This window comes from Chiloscyllium punctatum, chromosome 11 (assembly GCF_047496795.1).
Source record: "Chiloscyllium punctatum isolate Juve2018m chromosome 11, sChiPun1.3, whole genome shotgun sequence".
In the NCBI taxonomy this organism is placed as follows: domain Eukaryota; kingdom Metazoa; phylum Chordata; class Chondrichthyes; order Orectolobiformes; family Hemiscylliidae; genus Chiloscyllium; species Chiloscyllium punctatum.
The window spans coordinates 90,855,600-90,880,407 of NC_092749.1; the positions used below are offsets into that span (position 1 = coordinate 90,855,600).

Sequence of the window (24,808 nt, forward strand, 5' to 3'; positions counted from 1 at the left end):
TAAATTCATGGTCACCCAGTAACATTTTGTTAAAATGGTTTAGTTGTCTCATACTCAAGCTTTTTTTACTCTAAGCCAGAAGTTACACAGGACTGGTATCTATTTTAAACTTCAACCTCTTTTCTTCCCAATAATCTCCTTCACTTAAACATTGTCATTCTTTTGCTGATGATTTAATTCTCTGCTCACCTTTTTTGCTTGCACTCCTCAGAATTCTTACTCTCCCAGCATAATGATTTAACAGCTCAATAAAGAACATAAAAAAAGATGCCATTCGCCTCCTCAAGCTTGCCTACCATTTATCAAAATCACAGCTAATCTACCTCAGGCCTCATTCCTGATGAAGGGCTCCTAGCCAAAACATTGATTCTCCTCCTACTCAGATGCTACATGATCTACTGTGTTTTTCCAGCACCACACATTCTCGACTCAAGTCTTTTGCGCCAGCTCCTCATAATGCACCTAACCTACACATTCCTGAACACTATGGACAATTTAGCACGGCCAGAGCACCCAGATGAAACCCACGCAGACATGGGGAGATTGTCCAACCTCCACACAGACAGCAGCTAAAAAAAACAGCAGCTAATGAACTTGAAAGATCCTATACAGACACAAGCAAAACTAACGTCATTTACAAAATACCGTGCAAGAACTGTAACAAAAACACTACATTGGACAAACAGGCAGAAAACTAGCCACCGGGACACATGAACATCAACTAGCCACAAAATGGCATGACCTCTCTCACTTGTATCATTGCATACAGATAAGGAAGGACACCACTTCAACTGGGATAACACACTCCTCCTAGGACAAACCAAACAGAGACATGCACGCGAATTCCTAGAAGCACGGCATTCCAATTGGGGCTCTGTCAACAAACACAGACTTGGATCCCATCTGCCATCCCCGATAAAAAGTACAGGAAATGACATCACCAACCAAAGGAAACCCAAACATATGAATAGAAAGCAGGAAACACCAGCAGTGCTTCGTCCGGAGGCTCACTGAAGATGTTACCGATTATGGTGACAAAACGTCTGAAAATGAACCTTCCAGCTCAGCAAACACACCTCCATCCAGAACCTCAACCTGAGCTACAAATCTTCTCCAAACTTGTCCACACAGACAGCTGCTTGAGGCTGGAATCGAACCGGGTCCCTGGCGCTGTGAGGCAGCAGTGCTAACCACTGAGCCATCGTGCCGCCCCTTGTCTTTCCTTTTACTTTTATCGAGCTACACTTTAAAGCTTTTTTTTTAAACTAAGAAACCAAGCCCTACAACAATACACTACAGTGGGCTATGAACTTTATTTCATTGTGTATCATTTTACTTACAAGTGGGGAAAGAAAGATGCTATTCCACAGAATATTATATATTGGACAAAATGATAAAGACAGTACTGATAACTTATGGCATCCCTTTAATGGGATAAATAACATTCTGCTATAAATGCAAAATTGCTTAGTCCATTACTAAGTTTTATCATAATAACATTACCTGAGTGCTGAGCATTTGGAATCAAGGAGCTAGTTATTCAATATCAGCTGCTCTGAAACAGATGTTGATTGCACTTACAACTACCCTGCTGTTAAGCATGACATCATGGAACCTTTAGTCACATCTTGTATTTTTTGACTTTTCCTAACTGATAACGGAAACAGACTGAAACTGAGATTTAAACCAAACCTTCTTAGGATAGAAGAGAAGGGGAGATTGAAAGGAAGTCAAGTAGGTAAGGAAAGGATAGCTGGATATATCCCAAGATCTCTTCCTCAGATCAGAAAGAAGGTACTGAGGATGGAGGTGAAAACTGAAGGTCTAAATGTTCCATTGTAATAAAGTTGGACACCTTTGTTCAGAATACTGAGAACTGTGAGTGAAGCCCATGGGATTTTCTCGGGTTCAAAAGAATGAGTTCCAAAGGGATATGTAAAGCAAAATCTCACAGATAAAATTGTATCTTTAACTACAAGCAGGGAATGGAGGTAAGAACAACTATGAGTACAGGTGATGTGAATAAGGTAGATAGAGATACAAAGAAATTTTGTCAAAAGGGATGACAACATGTTTTACTTTAAATGATGTGGCTAAACCAAAAACTGCATGAACGGGCACTGGAGGTACTAAAACTCTTTTATAGGTGAAGGATCAAGTTTTCTTATAGAAAACGCAATAAAAGCCAAAGTGTTAGTAAAGGGAATAAGTGAAGAATATACCCGGATGCACAATGTTAACTCAGCATGCTGTGAATGTAAGAGTTCATCAGTGCTGTTAACTTCCTAAGCTGAAAGAATCAACAAGATTTTTCATACTACAGAAAGGTAAATACATTCACGAAAACATATTTGTACAATCTTCTGACAGTGGAATTGGGTACCTATAGAGTTGACAATGCCTCCTCTCTTTCTAAAATTGATCTAATGAGTACCGGCAAGTGTTGTTCAAATCAAGGGTTAAGGAGATATCTGCTTTAGTCACACCAAATAGATGGTATTAATGCCAAGCTATGCTTTGTTGGGTAATTTAATGTCTCAAATGCATTCCAAAAAGTTATGAATCAAGTCATAGCTAAAGCACCTAACCACGTAAGTTTATTTAGATGATTTTGTAATGTACAGCCCACATGTAAAGAACAGGTAAAACAAAAAGAGGACCTCTTTAAGCAATTGCAGCCCACTCGCTTGGTTATAAATCTGGTCAAAAGTGTATTCACAAATGCAAGAGCAACTGTATTGTACAACTGTATGACACCAAAATAGGTGGTGTAGTGGACAGTGAAGAAGGCTGTCTCAGCATACAACAGAACCTTAATCAGATGGGCTAATGGGCAAAGGAATGGCAGATGGAGTTTAATTTAGATAAATGTGAGGTACCGCATTTTGGTAATACAAACCAGGGCAGGACTTCCACAGTTAATGATAGGGCCGTGGGTAAGGCAAAGAGACCTAGGGGTGCAGGTGCACAGTTCCAAGAAAGTGGAGTCACAGAGAGACAGTAGTGAAGGCGACATTTGGAATGCTTGCCTTCATTGGTCAGAGTGTTGAATACAGGAGTTGGGATGTCATGTTGCAGTTGTACAGGATTTTGATGAGGCCACTTTTGGAATACTGCATACAACTTTGGTCATCCTTCTATAAGAAGGATGTAGTTAAACTTGAGAGGGTGCAGAAAAGATTTACAAAGATGTTGCCAGGATTGGAGGGGTTGAGCTTTAGGGAGAGGCTGAATAAGGTGGAGCTCTTTTCTCTGGAGCAGAGACTGACTGGTGACCTTGTAAAGGTTTGTAAAATCATGAGGGGCCCAGATAGGGCGAATAACCGAAGTCTTTTTCCTAGGATGGGGCAAGTCCAAAAGTACAGGTCATAGGTTTAAGGTGAGGGAGGAAAAGTTTTAAAAATGACCCGAGAGGTAACTTTTTCACGCAGAGGGTGGTATGCGCGTGGATCGAGCTGCCTGAGGAAGTGGTGGAGGCAAGTACAGATACAACATTTAAAAGGGATCTGGACGGGTACATGAATAGGAAGGGTTGTGAGGGGTATGGGCCAAATGCTAGTGACTTGGGGTTAGGTGTGGTCTTATTGCAAGATGGACGAGTCAGGAGTAAAGAAGCCAATTGGGGTACTTTTTCAAAAAGAATATCAATATCATCAGAAGAAGTGCTTTTTTGTGAAAAAGGAAACTTTCAGATTATCACTGGCTCTTCAATTCTTTGAACATATTCAAACAGTTGCAATGAAACATTCATCCATATGGACCATAATCTGCAAATATTCATGGAAGAGTTTAAAACTCAAAATGCAAGACCGATCAGGTGGAGTCTATTGATTCAAACATTCAACATAAATATTGTTCACACTGCTGGTAAAGGTAATGCAATCACAGATGGTTTGTCCCGCATGCGAACTGATGAAATACATTAAAGGATTTAAGAGATGATAAAATATTATAAGACTATGGGGAGAGGGAGAAAGGATAATTGCATGTAACTCTTTATTTTGTTGTTTTTTGTATGTCACATAACTTGCGATAAAACACACCTTTAAAATGGCATTTCATCTTTCCTAAGTGGAGATTCGCAAAGACTATCTTCTTATTCCCTTTGTTTTTAAACTAAAGGAATATAATACTTTAAACCAAAAGGAGACTGTGCAAAGACATGGCCACAGTTTTAGAAACCATTTATTGGAGCACATTGTATACAATTCACAATGTTGCACTTTTTACTTAGAGGGAGAGCAAAATCAGAGACTATGGAACCAATGGGTTTTCAACTAAGCGACAACTGCTTGACACAATGTTTTCATTGGCTCTTTACTGGGTGGCAATGGCATTTGAGAGGCTAATGAAGCAGACAACCACCCAACCTGTAAAGAGAAAGCATAAAAAAAATGTATATGGCAGATCAAATATAATGTGGGTAAATGTGAAGATATGTAGTTTGACAGAAAGATGATGAACTGAATATTAGTTAAATGGAGAAAGACTGCAGAACGATATAGCACAAAGGGATTTGAGAGTTCTTGTGCATCAATCTCAAAATGCGAGCATATAAATTCAGCAGGTAATGAGGCGGCGAAAGGAATTCTGGCCTTTATTTCAAAGGGAAGGAATGAAAAAAAAGGATGTCTTGCTAAAACTACACAAGGCACTAATCAGGCCACAGATGGAATACTGTGAACAGTTATGGACACCTTGTCAAAGGAACAATATACTAACATTGGAGGCAGTCCAGGGAGAATCCCACCATACATGGTGGACCATTTTATAAAGATAAGTTGAGTAGGTTGGGCCTGAATTCATTGGAGTTTAGAAGAATGTGAGGCGACCTTATTAAATTACACATGATTCTCAGGAGTCCTGACAGGGTTGATGTGAAAAATTCCTTCCCCTTGTGGGGGTATTTAGTACCAGAGGGCATAATCTCAGATTAAATGTTGCTTATTTAAGTCAGAGGAATTTCTTCTCTTAAAAGGATAGTGAATCTAAGGAACTCTTCACCGCAGAGGGCCGTCAAGACTGGGTCATTGTATACTTAAGGCTGAGATAGATCATTTTTCTTGATTAGTAAAGGAGTCAAGAGTAATGGGGAAAAGGCAGAAAGGTTGATCAGAGAATTATCAGATCTCATTGTGCAGTGGAGCAGACTCATGAGCTTAGTGACCAACCTCTAATAATTTGGACAATTTCTAATTATCATAGGTTACAGTATCATGGTCAGCTAAGACTAAAAAGGCACACAGGACCTAGCATAGAGGATTGCCTGGGAAAACAAAATACATCTGCATTTGCAACACTGAGAAAGCTTCTTAAAGGGGGTTCTACTCACTTGAAATTACTAGTTTCCCAGCTTACATTAGAGGACTGAAAACCTAATCTAATTGCTGAATAATTGAAAGTAACCTCATCATAAACCAACCCTTTCCCACCAAACTGCTACCCACCACTAATCTGCTTTACTCAATTAGCATCCTACCTGCCCAACCATGTGACCTACTAGAAGCACTTACCTGGCATCCCAGTCCTCACCCACATAACCCCAGCTCCTTTACTTGCCTTATATAGCTTCTTTCCTCAGCTGCTGTCAAATTAACTCCAGGACCATTAAAAAGTTTAACTACTAGCAACATGTACTAAAAAGAGTGCACATCTTGGCCTACATTGCTCCTGCACCAAAGAGATTTTTCCCTGGTTTCCTCCAATGAATGCATTTGAGACAAACCAGTTTCAGAATTCTGGATGGAAAGAAAAACAACACACAAAGTCTGGGCCTGAGCATATTCCCATACCGCCCACTTAAAAGTAACCCACCCAGACCCATTTCCCCTTGACTAATTACGTCGCAGGCGGCACAGTGGTTAGCACTGCTGCCTCACAGCACCAGAGACCCAGGATCAATTCCCGCCTCGGGCGACTGACTGTGTGGAGTTTGCACATTCTCCCCGTGTCTGCGTGGGTTTCCTCTGGGTGCTCCAGTTTCCTCCCACAGTCCAAAAATGTGCAGGTTAGGTGAATTGGCCATGCTAAATTGCCCGTAGTGTTAGGTAAAGGGGTAAATGTAGGGCAATGGGTCCGGGTGGGTTGCGCTTCGGCGGGTCGGTATGGACTTGTTGGGCCGAAGGGCCTGTTTCCACACTGTAAGTAATCTAATCTAATCTAGTCTGTAATAGAGGAAGTGGGGGTTAGGTAAGGGCAGCGGGGAAGTGGGTCATCAATAGTTTCCTGGTAATGGTGTCAAAACATCAGGTGATACTTATCATGCAATCTTCACTGACAAGCTTGACTTAAATAATCCAAATAATAATTAATAATTAAACTTCTAAAATTTCAGATCAAATCTACATGTGTACACATGCCTAATATGATAGCATAATATGTTTCATGTGTAACAGCTGTCAAGATCCATTCATGAGTAATGCAGCAAGCTATGGTTCATTTTGTATTATCCATCTGTAACTGACATCTGTACTGTTCACATAAATAGGATCTAAAAATGGTACAATATGGAATATAAATTTAACTAACTTGTGAACTATGACATTCTACACAAATTGTCATAGCTGAAATATCATACTTTACATATCATTTTGAAGTTTGGAGTTACTCACAGACTTTTCAGATCTGTACATTACACAAACACTGCTGATCTAATCTGACTTTCATGTTGCAAGGTAAGTGCATAACAAGTCCAAAACTTCAACATGTACTACAAGCATTGCAAAGTTAACTTATTTGTTTATAAAAGTTTACCTTGTCCAGCAGACCTAACTTAAATTTCCAAATCATGCAATGTACCTGATTTACGCCCTTTGCTCTTGTAGAAGCAGGAAGGAATCTGCCTCAAGTCAATCTTTTCCTTGGGGGGGCAGAGGGGGGGTGTTTGCATTGCTGAGACCAGAACAGCTAGCTGTTCACTCAATCATGCCTTCTGGAATCCCCTACTCCGAGAACTGCGCAGTTCCCAGTCCTACAATAATCTGAGCTTGCCAACACCACACACCATCCTGACTCAGGGCTGTCTGGAGCCTCTACCCATGACCTGGAGTCAGCCTGCCAACCTCCCCCCCACTCTCAAGGCTTGCCACACCAGTGCCCTCTCATACTCAGATGAGTGACACTCCTGCCCAACTCAATGCCAAAGAGTGGTCCAGACCAACACCCTCCTCACCAGATATCCTAACCCTAAACAACCACCCGGTGCAGCCGGACAATTCATCAGTTATGCTACTCCCTGGAGTACATGCCAGGTAGATAGGATAGTGAAGAAGGCGTTTGGTATGCTTTCCTTTATTGGTCAGAGTATTGAGTACAGCAATTGGGAGGTCATGTTACGGCTGTACAGGACATTGGTTAGGCCACTGTTGGAATTTTGCGTGCAATTCTGGTCTCTTTCCTAACAGAAAGATGTTGTGAAACTTGAAATGGTTCAGAAAAGATGTACAAGGATGTTGCCAGGGTTGGAGGATTTGAACTATAGGGAGAGGTTGAATAGGCTGTCTTCCCTAGAGCGTCGGAGGCTGAGGGGTGACCTATTGGGAGGTTTATAAAATCATGAGGGGGCGTGGATAGGGGAAATAGACAAGGTCTTTTCCCTGGGGTGAGGGAGTCCAGTACTAGAAGGTATAGGTTTAAGGTGGGAATGGAAATATTTAAAAGAGACCTAAGGGGAAACTTTTTGGAGGAATATGGGCTAGGTGCTGGCAGGTGGGACTAGATTGGGTTGGGATATCTAGTTGGCATGGACAAATTGGACCAAAGGGTCTGTTTCCATGCTGTACATCTCTATGACTCTATATGCACACCAATATACTGCAAATCCATACACAGCAAAGATGCTCAGGCAGTGGTAAATGCAGACTTTGAACAGTCTCCTCACTTGCTACCAAGAGGAATCCAAGACAAAAGGTTATCCCAGAAAGCCATCAGCCTGTGATTAGGGTATTATTCAATGAGGGAAAGTTGGCCAGGCTGGGTTTGTAGCCAGAATTTATAATGAGAATTTATCATATTGAAAATAGATGATTCTGCAGCAGCGCTTGATAGGGTGCATACTGAGAAGATATTTTCCCTTGACAGGGAGGCTAGAACTAAGGGCACAGTTTAAGGACTTTGAGATAGAGATTATTTTTTTTAATCTCAGAAGATTACTCGTCTGTGGAATTCTCTTCCTTCGAAAGTAACAGAGGCTGTGTCATTGAATATGTTCAAAGTGGAGTTAGACAGATTTTTGATATAGGGGAATAAAGGGCCTTGGAGGGCAGATGAGAAAGTGTCATTGAGACCACAACAAGATCAACAATGATCTTATTGAATGCAGAAGTAGTCTCTGCTAAAAGATAGACTTGCCATTGAGGCAGTGCAGCAAAGATTGACCAGATTGATTCCAGGGTTGGCAGGTTTGACATATGAAGAGATATTGGATTAACTGGGCTTATATTCATGAAGATTTTCTCTGGGGGGGGGGGGGGTTGGGGGACACAGGAGGAGGCCTCATTTAAATATGTAAAACTTTGACAAGGCCGAATGTCTGCTTGGAATGTAGGAATACCACCTTTGACTAGGTGTCCAGAACATGGATTCATGGCCTCAGGATACAGGGCAAAGCATTTCAAACTAAGATGGAGAATTTTGTTTTTCATTCAGAATGTGGTGAACTTGTGGAATTGTCTGCTGCAAAAGACTATAGAGGCCAATTCACTGAAACAGATATTTTGAGGCTAAAGGTGTCAAGGGGTAAGGCAGCGACGATCATATTGAATGGCAGAGCAGACTTGATGGGCCAAATAGATAGAAACTACTCTAATCAACATTTCTATGTTTCCAAGGTCAGCAGGCAGTTTTTACAAGGATGGAAAAAGACCCTTCAGTCCATCAAATCCATGTTGGTCATCAAACATCCAACTATTTTAATCTCATTCTCCAGCACTTGACCTGAAGCCCTCTAAACCTCCTGGTCCTTAGGGGCCTGGGTGGGTTGCTCTTCAGAGGGTCGGTGTGGACTTGTTGGGCCGAAGGGCCTTTTTCCACACTCTAAGTAATCTAATCTAAAGGTATGCCCCTGGATTACTGACACATTTACTCAGGGAGAACGTTTCTCCCTACTTGTGCCTATGTGAATCAGAACCCCTTCAGCTTTCTCTGCTCTAAGGAAAACAATCCCAGCCTATCTAGTTTCTCTTCATAGCTAAATCACTCCAGCTCAGGAAAGATCTTTGTGAACCTCTTCTGCGCATTATCTAATCCGAACACATCCTTCTTGTAGTGTCGTGACCAGAACTGTACAAAATAATCCAGCTGTAGCACACACACAGCTCCATCATAACCTCCTTTTGTATTCAATGCCTTCCTAACCACCTTATTGACATGTCCTGCTGCCTTCAATGATCTATGGGTATGTACACCAATATCCCTCTGATCCTCTACTTCTCAAGGCCCTATCATTCAACATGTAGTCTCAAAACACATCACCTCACTTTTCAGGATTAAATTCCATTTGCCATTGTTCATTTCATCTGAACAGCCCAGTCTAAACTGTCCTCTGCTCTGAGCTTTTCACCTCACTATTTGCCACACCATCAATTTTCGAGTCACCAGTGAAATTACTGATCATATCTCCTACATGCATGTCCAAATCATTAATGTACACAACAAACAGCAAGGGACTCAGTACCAAAACCGATGGTATGCCACTGGACACAGCCTTACAGTCACAAGAAAAGCATTCGACCATCGCCCTCAGTTTCTTGCCACTAAGCCAATTTTGGATCCAATTTGCCTTGAATCTCATGTGGTCCGCCATGAAACCTTATCAAAAGGTCTTACTGAGGGCAATACAGACTAGATCAACTACTCTACCCTCATCTACACACCTAGTCACCTCCTTGAACAATTCAATCAAATTTGTTAGACATGATTGCCCCCTTACAAAACCATGCTGATGATCCTTGATTAACATTTGCCTCTTCAAACAGAGATAAATTCTGTCCTTCAGTATTTCCCCCTCACTCCCAAGTCGCCCTAACACACGTACTGGACTCAGTGGTCTGTAGTTTCCAGGCTTACCTCTACCACCCTTCGTGAATAACGACACATTAGCTGATCCACAGTCCTTTGGCACCCTTCCTGTGACCACAGATGATTTGAAAATTAATGTCAGAAACACTACAATCTCCTCCCTTGCCTCCCATAGCAACCTTGGATACATCTCACCTGATTATCCACATTCACACCTGCTAAAACTGCTAATTCATTTCCACCCCAAGGTTAATTTGTTGAACTATATTACAGTTCAGTCTCTCCAATTTCTAGACCTACATCATCCTTCTCTAATGTGAATTCCGATGCAAAGTATTCATTTAAAATCATAGCTTCATCTTGTGGGTCCACACACACTACCACTTTGGTCCCTAACGGGCCATACTCTTTCACTGGTCATTTTCTTCTAATGTACTTTTAAAAATAGCAATTTTGGACTTCCCTTAACGTTACCTGCTTTTTTCTCACATCCCCTCTTGGCCTTCCTAAACTTATTTTTAAATAACCCCTTGCACTTTAGGGCATCCACTCTTTGCACCTTCGGTATCTACCATTAGTCTCCTTTCTTTCTCCATATCCAATCCCTTAATATCTAGGGTCTTCTGCATGGTTGGTCCTACTCTTCGCCTTTATGGGGACATGTTGACCCTGCACTCCCACTATTACCCTTTTTAATGTCTCCCATTGCTCTGATGTGGATTTTCCTGAAAGTAGCAGCTCCTGGTCCACTTTGGCCAGATCCTGTATTAAAACTGGCCTTTCACCAAATTAGAACCTTCAATTCTGGTCCTTGTCCTTAACCATAATAACTTAAATCTTACTGAATTACAGTTACTATCATAGAAATGTTCCCCCATTGCCACCTACCCAGATTTGTTTTTCTAAAATGTGCTGGTTAAGTGAATTGGCCACGCTAAATTGCCCGAAATGTTTCGAGATGTGTAGGTTAGGTCAGGGCAAATATAGGATAATAGGGTAGGGGACTGGGTCTGGGTGGGTTACTCTTCAGAGGGTTGGTGTGGACTTGTTAGGCTGAAGGGCCTGTTTCCACACTGTAAGGTTTCTATTCTATGAATTAAATCCAGCACCACCCTCTCTCCCGTCAGACTTAAAAAAGCTCCACGATACTCATTTTAAGAATTTTGTCTCCTTTTGGTTTTTAACATTTTGTTCATCCTAGTTAAATTGTGAAATTTGAAATCCCCTATTATTACACTCTTATTTTTGCATTTTTCAAAGATTTGCCTACATATTTATTTTTCTCTGTCCCTTGACAGGTCGGGGGTCAAAGTACACCTACAAAATGAATCCTCTCTTTTTGTTTTTAAATGCAAATGGCTTCATTTGGAGAATATTCCAATTTTAATTTTTTTTAAAATGTAACCTATTTTTCTAATCAACCTGTTCAGAGATGCTATAACACATCTCTGGAACAGATAAGACTTATACCTGAGCCTCATGGTGTAGTTATGGACACTACCATTGCATATCAAGATCCCTCGAGGAATGTTCTAAGATAATTTCTCTCTAATGTAGTAACTGACTCCCTGATTAGCGCTGTGACACCACCTCCTCTTTTGTACCCCATCATCTCATGTGAACATGGTATGCCCAGAATATTGACCTGACAGTCTTGTCCCTCCCTCAACCAGGACTGTGACAGAAATGATATATCTCCATGCAATAATCAACACTCAACTCACTTGCAAGATTCCTTGCATTAAAATAAATGCCATTCAGACTTGCCATGGTCCTTTGTGCCTTCACTGGGCTTGCATTACATTTTAAATTGACTTGGTTCATTTAAACTCATCCACGCTTCACACTCTACTGTACCTCCATTCTACATCCCACACCCCTAACAAATTAATTTCAACTTTCACCAACTGCACTAACAAACCTGACAGCAAGGATGTTAGTCTCATTCTGGTTCTGGTTCGGCCTTATACAGGTCCTACCTTCCCCAGAAGCAAATCCAGTGATCTAGGAATCTGAAGCCCTCCGTCCTACTCCAACTGTTCAGCCACGCATACGAGCATGCTTCACCATTAATCATTCATAGATTATAACCTTTGAAGTCCTGTATTTTAATCTGCTAATGTCTTGCTGCAGGACCTCATCCATCTTTTTACCCATGTCACTGGTCCCAACATGAATCGCAATCAGGCTGGGGCTGTTTTGCCTGGAGTGTCGGAGGCTGAGGGGTGACCTTATAGAGGTTTACAAAATTATGAGGGGCATGGATAGGATAAATAGACAGTCTTTTCCCTGGGGTCAGGGAGTCCAGAACTAGAGGGCATAGGTTTAGGGTGAGAGGGGAAAGATATAAAAGAGACCTAAGGGGCAACTTTTTCACGCAGAGGGTGGTACATGTATGGAATGAGCTGCCAGAGGAAGTGGTGGAGGCTGGTACAGTGGCAACATTTAAGAGGCATTTGGATGGGTATATGAATCGGAAGAGTTTGGAGAGATATGGGCCAGGTGCTAGCAGGTGGGACTAGATTGGGTTGGGATATCTGGTCAGCATGGACAGGTTGGACTGAAGGGTCTGTTTCCATGCTTTACACCTCTATGACTCTTGATGTTCCTAGAAGCTTGTGTCCAGGATGCAGGAAAGCAAGGATAAATTTGAGACAATTCTGGAAAATCTGGGGACAACAGGCCATCCTGTCCACTCCGTTGAACTAGGTAGTGCAGAACCAGGGTAGGCTATTTGAATCAAAGGTGAGACTTGTTTTTCATCCAGACAGTAGTGTGTGCTTATGGAATGCTCTGCCACACAAAGCAAGTTGAATGTATAAGAAGTTAGATATAGTTCTTAGAACTACGACTATCGAAGGGTATAGCAGAGAAAGTGAGAACATGGTATTAAGTTGGGTGATTAGCCATAAACATATTAAATACTGGAATAGGCTCGAAGGGCCGAACTGCCTACTCCTATTTTCTATCTAACTGCCAACGTTCCATACAACCTTATAGGTTTACGCAACAAAAATCGGTTGATTTGTAAAGTTCTAAATGACCTTTAGTATCCACTATCCATATTTTTTTGGAAGATAAAAAGAGTTTCAGATTCCCACTCCATTTAATGGGGGAAGGAAAGTGCTTTCTAATTTAACTTAATTTCCTAATTACACGCCCCCCAACCCCATATGGACCCTCCCGATTGATCAACACGGCCCACCAACACACAAAATAGCAGCAGCCTGGGCTCAAAACGGATGCTTCTTTCCTGATAGCAACGGAACGACAAGATCAACACATTAACCACAAGCCCGAATAAATTTAAACGGACTTACCGCCCAACGGCTCCCGCCGCCGATGCACGGTCAACACGCTACGAGCTGAGAACGCGATCAGGAAGCGGCACCTATTGGGAATTGTAGTTCAGCTCTCCGCTACACGGGGCAAGACGACCGGTCAAAGGCACTACAACTCCCAAAGTGCATAGCGAAGCGAGGGCACGTTCCTGCGCTGGCGCAGTCCGATGCTCTCAGAACTTGCAGCGTGCGCCATGAACCAACGGGCACGCGCGGATCGCTGCGATTTGCCGTAGCCTGGTCCCGCCCCTACCAACCGTTGACTGACATTGATCTAGACCAATGAAATTTCGTAATTATGCGAGGGGGCGGAAAGCTGTTTCACCATTAGGAAGGCAGTAAAGGCGGGGCTGTTGAGCTGACAAGAGTGTGGCTGCTGGTGGTTGAGGTCGGTGGGATTGAGTTGAGTTTTTAGATACGAGTTATTAAGGGAAGAGAAGTTTGTTGTTTGTTTCAATGTTTAATGTTTTCTTTTGCAGACGAGTAGCAATGTCTGACAGACCTGTTGACCTGGGTGAGGGCAATAAGGTATGTGAGGTGTGGTTTGAGGAGCAGTCTCTTGGCTGTTTCCTGTTTGTTCATAAACAAATGCCTTCAAGGTTTCTACAGCAATTTTGGGTATTTTATATAATTTTGCTCTTAGTCCCAAATGCTTATAGTTTAAATATGCTGCAACTGTATATCTCTTGAGTATGGGTCATGATAGTTTTAATGGAAAGTTGTTATTGCATTTCTACTTTTGTCTGTAGATCTGCTTTTTAAAAACTGGTAACAATCTTTATGGTAGTTATGATGTATTTAAAAGTTCGTTATTGATTATTAACAAATATCTATTTCAAACTCTTGCTCCAATTTTGATACTTCATTGCCCTGTAGCTTGACTACTTTTTGGCTTTACTTTCTGTCACTTTGCCACATCCCTTTTTTTTCAATTCAAAATAGTTATCCTATTTTGCAACAGTGACTCGATTTTTGAAGAGCACTGTATGTGGCTGTAAAGTGCTTTTGGATACCCTGAGTTTCTGAAAAAATGTTTTTATGTGGTGCCTCTTCATGATCAAGGTACATCCCAAAATAGAGTTGTTATTCTTGAAGTAACTTTTCATCTGTAACTTTGTAGCCATACAAAAAACCTTTCTAAGAGGAAAATCAAATGCTTAGCAAGACTTGAACTTTGAAAATGACTTTTTTTTTCTAATCAACCTCTGGATATCTCTGGAGCAAGTGGGACTTGAACCTGGACTTCCAGTGTTTCCAGTGCACACTATCAATGTGCCACAAGATAGTCTGACTTCTCTGTTTTCATGAGTGGTGCATGGCTCCACTCATGAAAATTTTTGACTTTCCCTTGACTGTAGATTGTAACTAAAATAGAGTTGTTTAAAACTGTCTACTTTATTTGACAACTTAAACATTTTTAGGTATTCAGGGTAGTCAGGTATAAATAGACCTTAGAACAGCTATTGAATATTCTGAAAGAAAATCATGGAATGATATAGCATGGGAAGTTATTTGACTTTTTGGCATGGTTAGCAAATTAGTCCCATATCTCTTTTTTTTTGCTTTTACTAGAGAACCTTGAAGTCATTTTTGCTTTAAATATTAATTCAGCTTCCCTTGAAAGGTACCAGTGCATCTGCTTCCACTATCCTTTTCTGGCTGTACACTCTAGATTGCAAATGGCTGAGTTTAATTTTAAGTTTCTTGTTCTTTTGCCAATCACCTCAAATCTATGTCCTCCAGTTACTGAGCTACTGCAAACAAGTTCTACTTAGCTATTTGAACACTTGTCCTCTTAAACCTCTCTGCTATATTGAGAACAACCTCAGTATCACCATGTAACTGAAGTCCCTTGTCACAGTACCATTCCAATAAGTTTATTCTCCCTTTCTTCAGCCTGACTTCCTTCCTAATGTGCCCATAATTGAATAACTTTCCAGCTAAAAGGTAGCCAGAATTTTATAAAGGACTAAAATAACTTACACTTGTTTGTGTTCTGTAGCTTTTTATAATCTAAGAATATTATGCTTTCTTAAAAATACTTGGCTACACAATTTGTAATTCCATTGTAACATCAATATAATTTTTAAAAAAAAGTCCTTCACAGAAGCATTACTAAAGGACTATGTGCTACTGAGCCACATAAGCTATTGGCTCACATGACTAAGGCTCTGTCAAAAAGGTTTTAAGGAGTATCATGATAGAGGAAAGCAAAGTTATAGGGAGGAAATTCCAGAGATTGGAGCTTACACAGTTGAAAGCACAACCAGCACTGGAGCAAAATCTGAGACACCCAAGGCCAGAAATAAATGAGTGCAGATATCTTGCAGAGTCCTCTGGATAAAGGAGGTTTCAGCGATGGAAGAACTTAAAAATTTGAGAGAGAATTTCATAAGAGGTTTCATGACTGTGGGCCACATGGGCTGAAGCGTTGGATGAGATCAAGTTTACCGAGGGTCGAATGTGATAAGGTGACAGCAAAGGCACTGACAATTTCAGCAATAGATAAAATAAGGGCTCAATTCAGGTCAGTGGATGTAGCTGGTTGTGCTGATGCTATGAACATGTAGTCAGACGTTCAACGAGTTAATAAGGCACCAGGATGCTAAGCTGAAGCCCAGACCTTTTGCTTAGGTAGATGTGAAATGATCCTGTTTTGCTACTTTAAACAAGAACAAGGTAATTCTTTTGTGCCTTGGCCAATATACATCCCTCTTTAATTAAGCAGTTATTGAATTGAATTGAATTGAATTTATTGTCACATGTGCGGAGGCACAGTGAAATGCTTTTGTCTTGCAAGGAATACAGTTAGATCAGAGATACCTAAATAATAGGTAAGCATCAGCAAAAATAAAAACACAGGTCTAGGTGAATGTTAAGAGTTTGAGTCATAGAGATTTACAGCATGGAAACAGACCCTTCAGTCCAACTCGTCCATGCCGGCCAGATATCCCAACTTCATCTAGTCCCACCTACCAACACCTGGCCCATATCCCTCCAAACCCTTCCTATTCATATACCCATCCAGATGCCTTTTAAATGTTGCAATTGTGCGAGCCTTCACCACTTCCTCTGTCCGCACATTCCTTATATGTACCCCATTCTGTGTGGAAAAAATTGTCCCTTGGGTCTCTTTCCATGGGGTGGGACTCCCCCACCCCAGAGAAAAGACTTTGTCTATTTATCCTATCCATGACCCTCATGTTCATGATTTTATAAACCTCTATTCATTCAGTATCCTAACAACAGTAGGATAGAAACTCTTTCGAAACCGGCTGATGCGTGTGTTCAGATTTCTGTACCTTCTCCCCGATGGTAGAAGTTCTAGAAATCATTGCCAGGGTGGGAACTTTGAGAATGTGGGCAGCTTTTCCTTGTCAACGGACCTGGCAAATGGATTCTATTAATGGGAGGTTGGCCTTTGTGATTTGTCCAGGCTGAGTTCAGCACACTCTGTAACCGTCTCTGATCTTGAATGATACAGTTGCCATTACCAGGTAATGATACATCCAGACAGAATGCTTTCAATGGCGTACCTAAAAAAAAGTTGGCTAAGGTATTCTCCATCATGCCAACTTTCCTCAGCTGCCTGTGGAAGAAGAGACGTTGTTGGGCCTTTGTAACCAGTGCGTCCACATGAAGAGTCCAAGAAAACTTGTTGTGGATGGCCACTCCCAGGAGCTTGACACTTTTCACCCGTTCTGCCTCTGTGCTGTTCATGTTACTCGTGCCCCCTACACATCTCGCTGAAGTCAGTACAGTTAATGAGTTCCTTAGTTTTGCTGGCATTGAGAGCTAGGTTGTTCTCAGTGCACCATTTTTCCAGGTCTTCCACCTCCCATCTGTAGTCTGTTTTGTCGCCATCTGACATTCAACAGACTATGGTGGTGTCATCAGTGAACTTGTAAATGGTATTAGTCTGGTATTTGGCGATGCTGTCAAGGGTGTTCATTGGGGGGGGGGGGGGGGGGGGATGGGGGCTGAGGGCTGAGTATGCACCCCAGGGGGGCTCAGTGTTGAGTGTTAGTGAGAATGAAATATTGTCCCCAATCTTCACTGTGGCCTGTGGGTTAGGAAACTGAGGATCCAGTTGCAGAGAGTGGGGCTTATAATTACATAGTTATTATCCAATTGCAATGTTTCCCACATTGAAATAGTGGTTGCACTTCTTCCAAAGTACTTAACTAGCTGTAAGGCATTTCGAAATGTCGAATTGTGAAAAATTTAAATATAAAGTGTAAATGCTGCCTAACTTTGAAGATTGTAAGCAGGCTGTCAGGGAGATGGATAAAGCTAGTAGCATTGGAATGAAGTGAGGTTCAAAACATTGGAGCCTTTTACTTCCAATATTTCTTTGGAGGAAATTCCTGCTCATCCAGTAATGGAATTACATAAGCAGTCTGATAATTTAGCAAGTGAGAAGTTGAGAGAGGTGGTTGTGGAATAAAGCTGAAGAAATGAGGGCTAAGGAGAGATCCTTGGGGACAGCAGTTTGGAAGCAAAAGGAATTTCCATTGTATGTGGAACTCTGGTCCCAATTTTGATTTATAAAAACGGTGAGGGTAATCTCAACTATGCTAAAAGCTGCTGAGTTGGGAAGGGAGAGAGTGGATACAGTCAAGCCACAATCACAAGGTGTCATTGAGAGTTTGGCAAGAGGAATTTCATACCGTGGCAAGGATACAAAATGGTGTCTCAGGAAAGATGGAAATAAATGTTGTCAACTCCCAAATTTTCAAGGATTTCAGCGGAAGGAAGGTTGAAGATAGTTATGGTTGAAGGCCATTGGGTTCAAAGGTTGTGTGGGCATTTATGGGGAGGGGTGATAGATTTAGAGACAAGGCCAGTATCTAAAATGTGAAAATTGTTTAGAATGTTTTTGTTCATTGGGACTACGAGGATATGTAGGGTAATTTGCAAGTTAGGGGGAATAGGTTTAAGAGAGTGGGCTGGAGGGGTGTGGAGCACTAGAAGACATTTGGTCTAGTGGAGGGGGAGGAACAGCAAAGAAGCTGATTGTCAAAACAAACTTACTGACAAATGTGTGCTTCCTGCATTTACTGAATTTACTACAAAGATTTATTTGTTTGCCCAAGATTTGCTGCTCCTGAAACCCCTTTTATAATTTTATAATTTTGCTGCTCCTGAAACCCCTTTTATTGCCCCATCTGTTATTTCCCTGAAGTCTGTTACTATGCTAGTCATTATTTACTTCACTTTGGGTTTTATGGTATCTGAATTGAAGTTACTCTGTATGCCCAAGTCCAGGTCAGTAATATTGATCAAAAAGAACAGCAGCCCTCATCCCATGAAATGCCAATGTAATTTCCCTCCCTTCTGAAAAATAACGGTTCATCATTATCTCATTTGGTGTCCACTCTGTCACTACCCCTTTAATTTCTTGAGCTTTTAATTTTGCAGAATGATTTGTGGCACTTGTTTTCAATCAAGAGCCCACTGCTCTACTCTGCTTCATCCAGTAATTAAAGTTATCCAATTTTGCTGGGATTTCATTAATTAGCCCATAGTTTTCCACATGCCAATTAGTTTTGTCCTGGGATTTTTGTCGTTGTCTGTGTAATGGAAATGTTTTCATAGGCTGGGCTGTAGTTCCTTGGTTTATCCCTCATCTAGGGGGAATAGTCAGACTTTAATATCTAAACTGTTCAATCCTCTAACACGAACCACTATTCTAAAGTAATGATAGGACTGTTCCCCAATGCCTCAGCTCGCAAATAGATGTCACACACGAGGAAAATTCCAGGTTCACTCACAGGCATGTGTTAACTTCTCTCTTGGCTTGCAGCCAAATAGCCAAGACTGACTGGAAGGATTGAGTCTTTCAAGGTGTCTGCTCCAGGTCATTATCAAGCATCCTCTTGCTGAAAAAGTAGATGTTGGTGAAAGACAGGATTGGTTTTATTTGTTATACCATGTCAGAGCTCAAAATGAATTGGAGAGAAGGATCCTGAGCAGAGTTTAGAATGTTTAGCTTGCTGTAGTCTGGAGTGGTTGAGGTACTTGGGATAGATTCCTTTAAGGGGAACTGCAAAGCTTGAGAAAAAGTTTTTGCATTTCTTTCAAAGAAAAGCTTTCTCATTTTTTTTCCCCTCAAGATTACGGTTTGTTTCCTGTGTTAAAGAAACTCTGGCACAACTTTCAGTCAACAAGTTGTGTGCAACTGTATTTGATTATGCTGACATTATCGCTGTGGATTACTGACAGGCAAGCATTTGGTGTTGTAATTATAATTAAATCCATCTCTTTTGCAATCTCCATAACTTAATTCCCATATTTAAAGTGGGTTGGCATTTATTTGTCATGGTTTGTATATTAATATTAGTGTCTAATCTATCTTCTAGGAAGCTGTGCAAACTTTCAATATTGTGTGAAATTTACATGAAGAATAGGGTGTTGTTTTCAAAGACTGATGCTTAGTAACCTCCGATTAAATTTTTTTTGAGTCAGTCATAGAGATTTACAGCACAGAAACAGACCCTTCAGTTCAACTTTTCCTTGCCGACCAGATATCCCAACCCAATCTAGTCCCACCTGCCAGTACCTGGCCCATGTCCTTCCTATTCATATACCCATCCAAATGCCTTTTAAATGTCGCAATTGTACTAGCCTCCACCACTTCCTCTGGCAGCTCATTCCATACACGTGAAAAAGTTGCCCCTTGGGTCTCTTTTATATCTTTTCCCCCCTCACCCTAAACCTATGCCCTCGAGTTCTGGACTCTGCCAGAAAAGACTTTATCTGTTTATCCTACCTGTGCCCCTCATGATTTTATAAACCTCCTATAAAATCACCCCTCAGCCTCCGACACTGCGTATTCAACCTCTTCCTATAACTCAAATCCTCCAACCCTGGCAACATCCTTGTAAATCTTTTCTGAACCCTTTCAAGTTTCCCAACACCTTTCCGATAGGAAGGAGACCAGAATTGCATGCAATATTCCAACAGTGGCCTAACCAATGTTCTGTACAGCTGCAACATGACCTCCCAACTCCTGTAGGAGAGCATACCAAACACCTTCACTATCCTATCTACCTGTGACTCCACTTTCAGGGAGCTATGAATCTGCACTCCAAAGTCTCTGTTCAGCAACGCTCCCTAGGACCTTACCATTAAGTGTATAAGTCATGCTAAATTTTATTTTTCCAAAATGTAACACCTTGCATTTATCTAAATTAAACTCTATCTGCTACTTCTAAGTCCATTAGCCCACTGGTCAAGACCCCATTGTAATCTGAGGTTCCCTGTTCAGGTTATTTAAATTGCTGTTCAGTATCAGTTATGTTAGGCTGAGCCGCATTAATAGGTGAACCATCATGCATCTGCTCCAATGTCTGTGGGGCTCCCAATAGTTCCTATGTCTCTGTAATAATGCATTGGGTTCTGGCATTGAGAATAGAACAATGAAAGTTGCAGCGGACATGCAGCTGTAAAGACTTGTTGCTTGATAGCAATGCTCATCAAAATAGTAAAATGACTGTTGGGGCTCAGTTTGGTCTAAGAACAAACTGGAGTGGGATCAATGGGAATTGACTTGTTCAAGTTATTAATAGCCAGTGAGTTTTTGTGGTGATTTCTCTGCTTCTATGGGAGTCCTAACTTGTAGTGTGCATTGAAAAGAGCAGTTTCTTTGCAGCAAGTGACATGCTCTTACAAGTGTTTTATACAGCTTCTCTAGGAAATCCATCGATGATATGTACTGACAGAATCTCATAACATGAGGTGAGGTGGGAGGCATACAGATGCTTTGGCTTTCTTCTGTGGAGTAAGCATTCCACGACAGGAGCAATAAATGTTGACCATGGCACCAGGAGGAATGTCCCTCTTAGTACCAGCAAATGTTTTGCCTAACTGAAAGGCCTGAGTTTAAATTCTCCTCTGAAAGATGGTTACTCAGCAATATTTGCATTGCTCATGCGTCAGCTTGGATTTTGTGAAATAATAAAACCATTTCAAGGAGACATTGGCCCACCTATTAGGAAAATAATCTTCAGTTTTATTAATTTAAAACTAAAAATCACCCTTTTATCATTTGTCTAAAGTGCATTTTTAATTTATGCATTGATATAAAGTTTTCTTTGAAAACAATAATCATACTATTACGTCTTTACACCAAACATCATGTGTTCTTGGCAGATTAAATTTGCACTCATCTGCCCACTGTCAGTGGGTGGGGAAGTAAAATGGGATTGTGCTATAAGATTACTTGATTTAATAACTTCACTCTTACTACAAGAGTTTTATTAACAGTGCATTATAGAAATTTATTTTGTCCCATTTCCCCCCTCAGTCGAAGCAAAACACTCCGAGAAAGGGAGAGAGAACGATCGTTCATGTGCATCGGGGCATGAGTTCTCGGTCTTCTCTGGAATAGCAGTTTCTTAATGAATTATTTTGTCATTGTTACAGGGAGGACCATCCAGATAAGGCAACATAGATATTGATTGGGTGATCATTAAAATCAGCGAGCAACAACAGTAAAGATTAAGCCATCTGCTGTTACACATTGTCCTTAACCTTAATTGGCTTCACGTAATGAATGCTTTTTACCTTGTTAAACTGACATTACATAATAAATTATTTTAATATTCTTAAATGGCTCTACATGATGAATGCTTTTCCACCTTGTTAACCCAATACACTTGCCTCCAGCACCCCATTGTTAACTGCAAGTTCTTATCTGATGAGTCATGCTCAGCTGAACCTTTTGTTTCACAAAACCCGTAACAGCTTTTTCCCTACCTGCTCATACCCGATACACATTCTCAATTTGATAAATCTAATTCTGACTACTTATTTAACTTTCTGACTTTTTTCCTGTACATTATAAGTATGGCAGGATACTTGTTTTGAAATATTGTAAACCAAAGATGATTGTTTCAAAAGTGTGAAATGCTGGAATCGTTTAGTATGCCAGCTAATATCTACAGAGTGAGTAACAATTAATGATTCAGTTCAATGACCTTTTATCAAACTGGCCACCATCAGCAATGAACCATGTTTAAGCAAAAACAGAATGGGGTAAAGGGGCCAATGAAAGAATAAAAAGATGTCTGGTAGGATGAAGGGTCAAAGTGATGAACCAGTTGTTGTATAAAATCTTTTCTCGTTATGAAGCCTTGTCTTAAATGAAAGAGAATTGGAAGCACAGAAGTAATGTGGTAGGAAGGAGACCAGAATCGCACGCAATATTCCAACAGTGGCCTAACCAATGTCCTGTACAGCCACAACATGATCTCCCAACTCCTGTACTCTGTACCCTGACCAATAAAGGAAAGCATACTGAATGCTGCCTTCACTATCCTATCTACCTGCGACTACTCTCAATTATTCATCAGGACTGAATGTTAAGCTGCAGAGCCTTGAACTGATCAATTGACTGTGGTGTTGCTTAACTATCCAGTTCAGTACCACCATACTGTTTCTATTAAACAGGTTTGTAGGACTTGGTCTAATGTCACCTGGCTGGTATCATTTCTAAAGACTAGTGCACTCGTGTAATCTGCATTGATCCATGGTAGATCTCCTGGCTTGATGGTTATTCTTCAGGTCAGGTAGCATCCAAGGAGCAAGAGAATTGATGTTTCGGGCATGAGCCCTTCTTCAGAAAGGGCTCCTGCTCCTTGGATGCTGCCTGACCTGCTGCACTTTTCCAGCAACACATTTTCAGCTCTGATCTACAGCATCTGCAGTCCTCACTTTCTCCTGGGTATGTTTCAGCCAAGCAATGTTCGGCATAAGGTTACTGACTCATCAGTTGAGGAAAGATGGTAGGTGAAAATAACCTTGAGATCTTGTCTGTGATTGAACTGATTTCTGGAAGCTCTCTGAAGTTTGGACTCAACATTGAGGGCTTTCAGGGCCACTCCCTTTTAACTCTTTACCTCAGTGCTCCCATCTCTGGTATGTCTGTCCTGCCTGTGGACAGGACGTAACCAGGGTAGGTAACAGATGTCTGGGATGTTGGCTGTAAGGTTTGATTTTATAAGTATGACAGACTGTTGCTGGACTAGAGTGTAGGATAGCTCTTCCAATTTTGGCACAAGTTCACAAATCTCTCATGGAGGAAAAGCAGCAGCCAACTGTCACACAGCAAGAATTCTCAAACAACAATACGATAGTGACCAGATTTTCTTTTAAAAATGGCAATTGGGGATCTATATTGGCCCCAAGACATTAGGGAGAGCTCCCTTTGCTCTTTCAGTTGTGGCTCAGATCTTTTTGCATCCATCTGAGAGAGCAGACAAGGCTTCAGTGTGACATCTCCACTACAGGACAATGTATTTAACTTTCAGAACCAATGAGAGTAATTCTCACTGCCTGTGCCTGGTATTCGAATTATGATATCCAATTTTTAAAAATGATATTGGGAAGTCAACTTTGCCATGGCAGAAAGTAATTCTGTATATTGCTTTCTATTTGAAAGGTGCTAAGATATCAAATTACTAATTTGTAATTCTCATCAGGCCTCATGTAAAATTCCACATTACTGTATACTGTCTTGCATCGAGTGTAGCAAGTAAGTGTCTACTTTTTGCTTTCAGCTAGCTTCAGTCTCCATGGAGACAGAGCCCTCCATATTGGTTGATATTCCTGATGCTCTGAGTGAGAGAGAGAAGGTTAAATTCACAGTTCACACCAAGGTAAGTCCCCTCCTTCATGTGTACACAAAGTATAAAAATGTCTAATTTCCATCAAAGCCATTCTAAACAAAATGAGATAAAAATGATTGACTGGAATAGGTGCCTAGAACTTTCAAAAGTGAATCTTAGAAATGTCATTAGAGAAAAGAATTTGCAATATATTAAATACCAACTGTTTACCATCCTATGATACTTTAGGTAGATGGGGAAAAATGGTTCTTTAAGTGTTATTTAGTAAGATTTTTAATAACTTGATCAGCAAAGCTGTCTGAATGTATGATTTATTTCTATGAATCTGTTTTCCCATCAAGACTGAGCCGTCAGTTGAAAAAAGCAAAATTTTGAAAAACTCAGGCAGCATCTGTAATTGGTGGGGGAGTGGGTCTAAACTGAGGTGAGCGGGGAGAGAATTTGTTCTTGCTTACTAAGTGCAAACTAAACAGGCTATACAGCTGTGAACCTATCATTCTTTCTGAAGAAAGACACAGGGCTGCTAATAAACTCCATTGTTTTAGGCCTGAAAATTTCCAGGGGATTACAGGTCAGCCAGTTTAACATTGCTGGAGGAAAAAAAAGAATCATTACGTAGGCAGGCAATAGAACAACTGGAAAGAGGAAATATAATAATGGATAGTCAGAATTGATTTCGAAGGGGAAAATTCTGCTTAACTAACCTTACTGAACACTTTGAGGTTTGAGTGGCAATGCAGTAGATACGTTTTGTCTGGATTTTCAAAAGGCCTTTGATAAGGTCATCCATAATAGCCTAACGAATGATTTGGGAAATAT

General features: G+C 40.9%; 2 protein-coding genes across 3 annotated transcripts in view; one reads left to right on the forward strand and one right to left on the reverse strand.

Moving 5' to 3' along the window:
* The window catches only part of mgme1 (mitochondrial genome maintenance exonuclease 1), a 32,564-nt gene extending 19,132 nt beyond the window's left edge, over positions 1-13,432 (reverse strand). The window contains exons 1-2 of one of the 2 annotated variants that reach the window (XM_072581231.1): positions 13,338-13,391; positions 10,066-10,125 (exon numbers count right to left, since the gene is read on the reverse strand). The gene's annotated coding sequence lies outside the window, so the exon portion shown is untranslated. Of the gene's footprint in view, positions 1-10,065; positions 10,126-13,337 lie in introns of both variants that reach the window. The other variant, XM_072581230.1, reaches the window with a different exon arrangement.
* Positions 13,433-13,688: 256 nt separating this feature from the next.
* The window catches only part of snx5 (sorting nexin 5), a 49,160-nt gene continuing 38,040 nt past the window's right edge, over positions 13,689-24,808 (forward strand). The window contains exons 1-3 of the mRNA XM_072581238.1: positions 13,689-13,746; positions 13,838-13,886; positions 23,921-24,019. Of these exons, the coding sequence (XP_072437339.1) occupies positions 13,848-13,886; positions 23,921-24,019 (138 nt within the window). The 5' untranslated portion in view covers positions 13,689-13,746; positions 13,838-13,847. The remainder of the gene's footprint in view (positions 13,747-13,837; positions 13,887-23,920; positions 24,020-24,808) is intronic.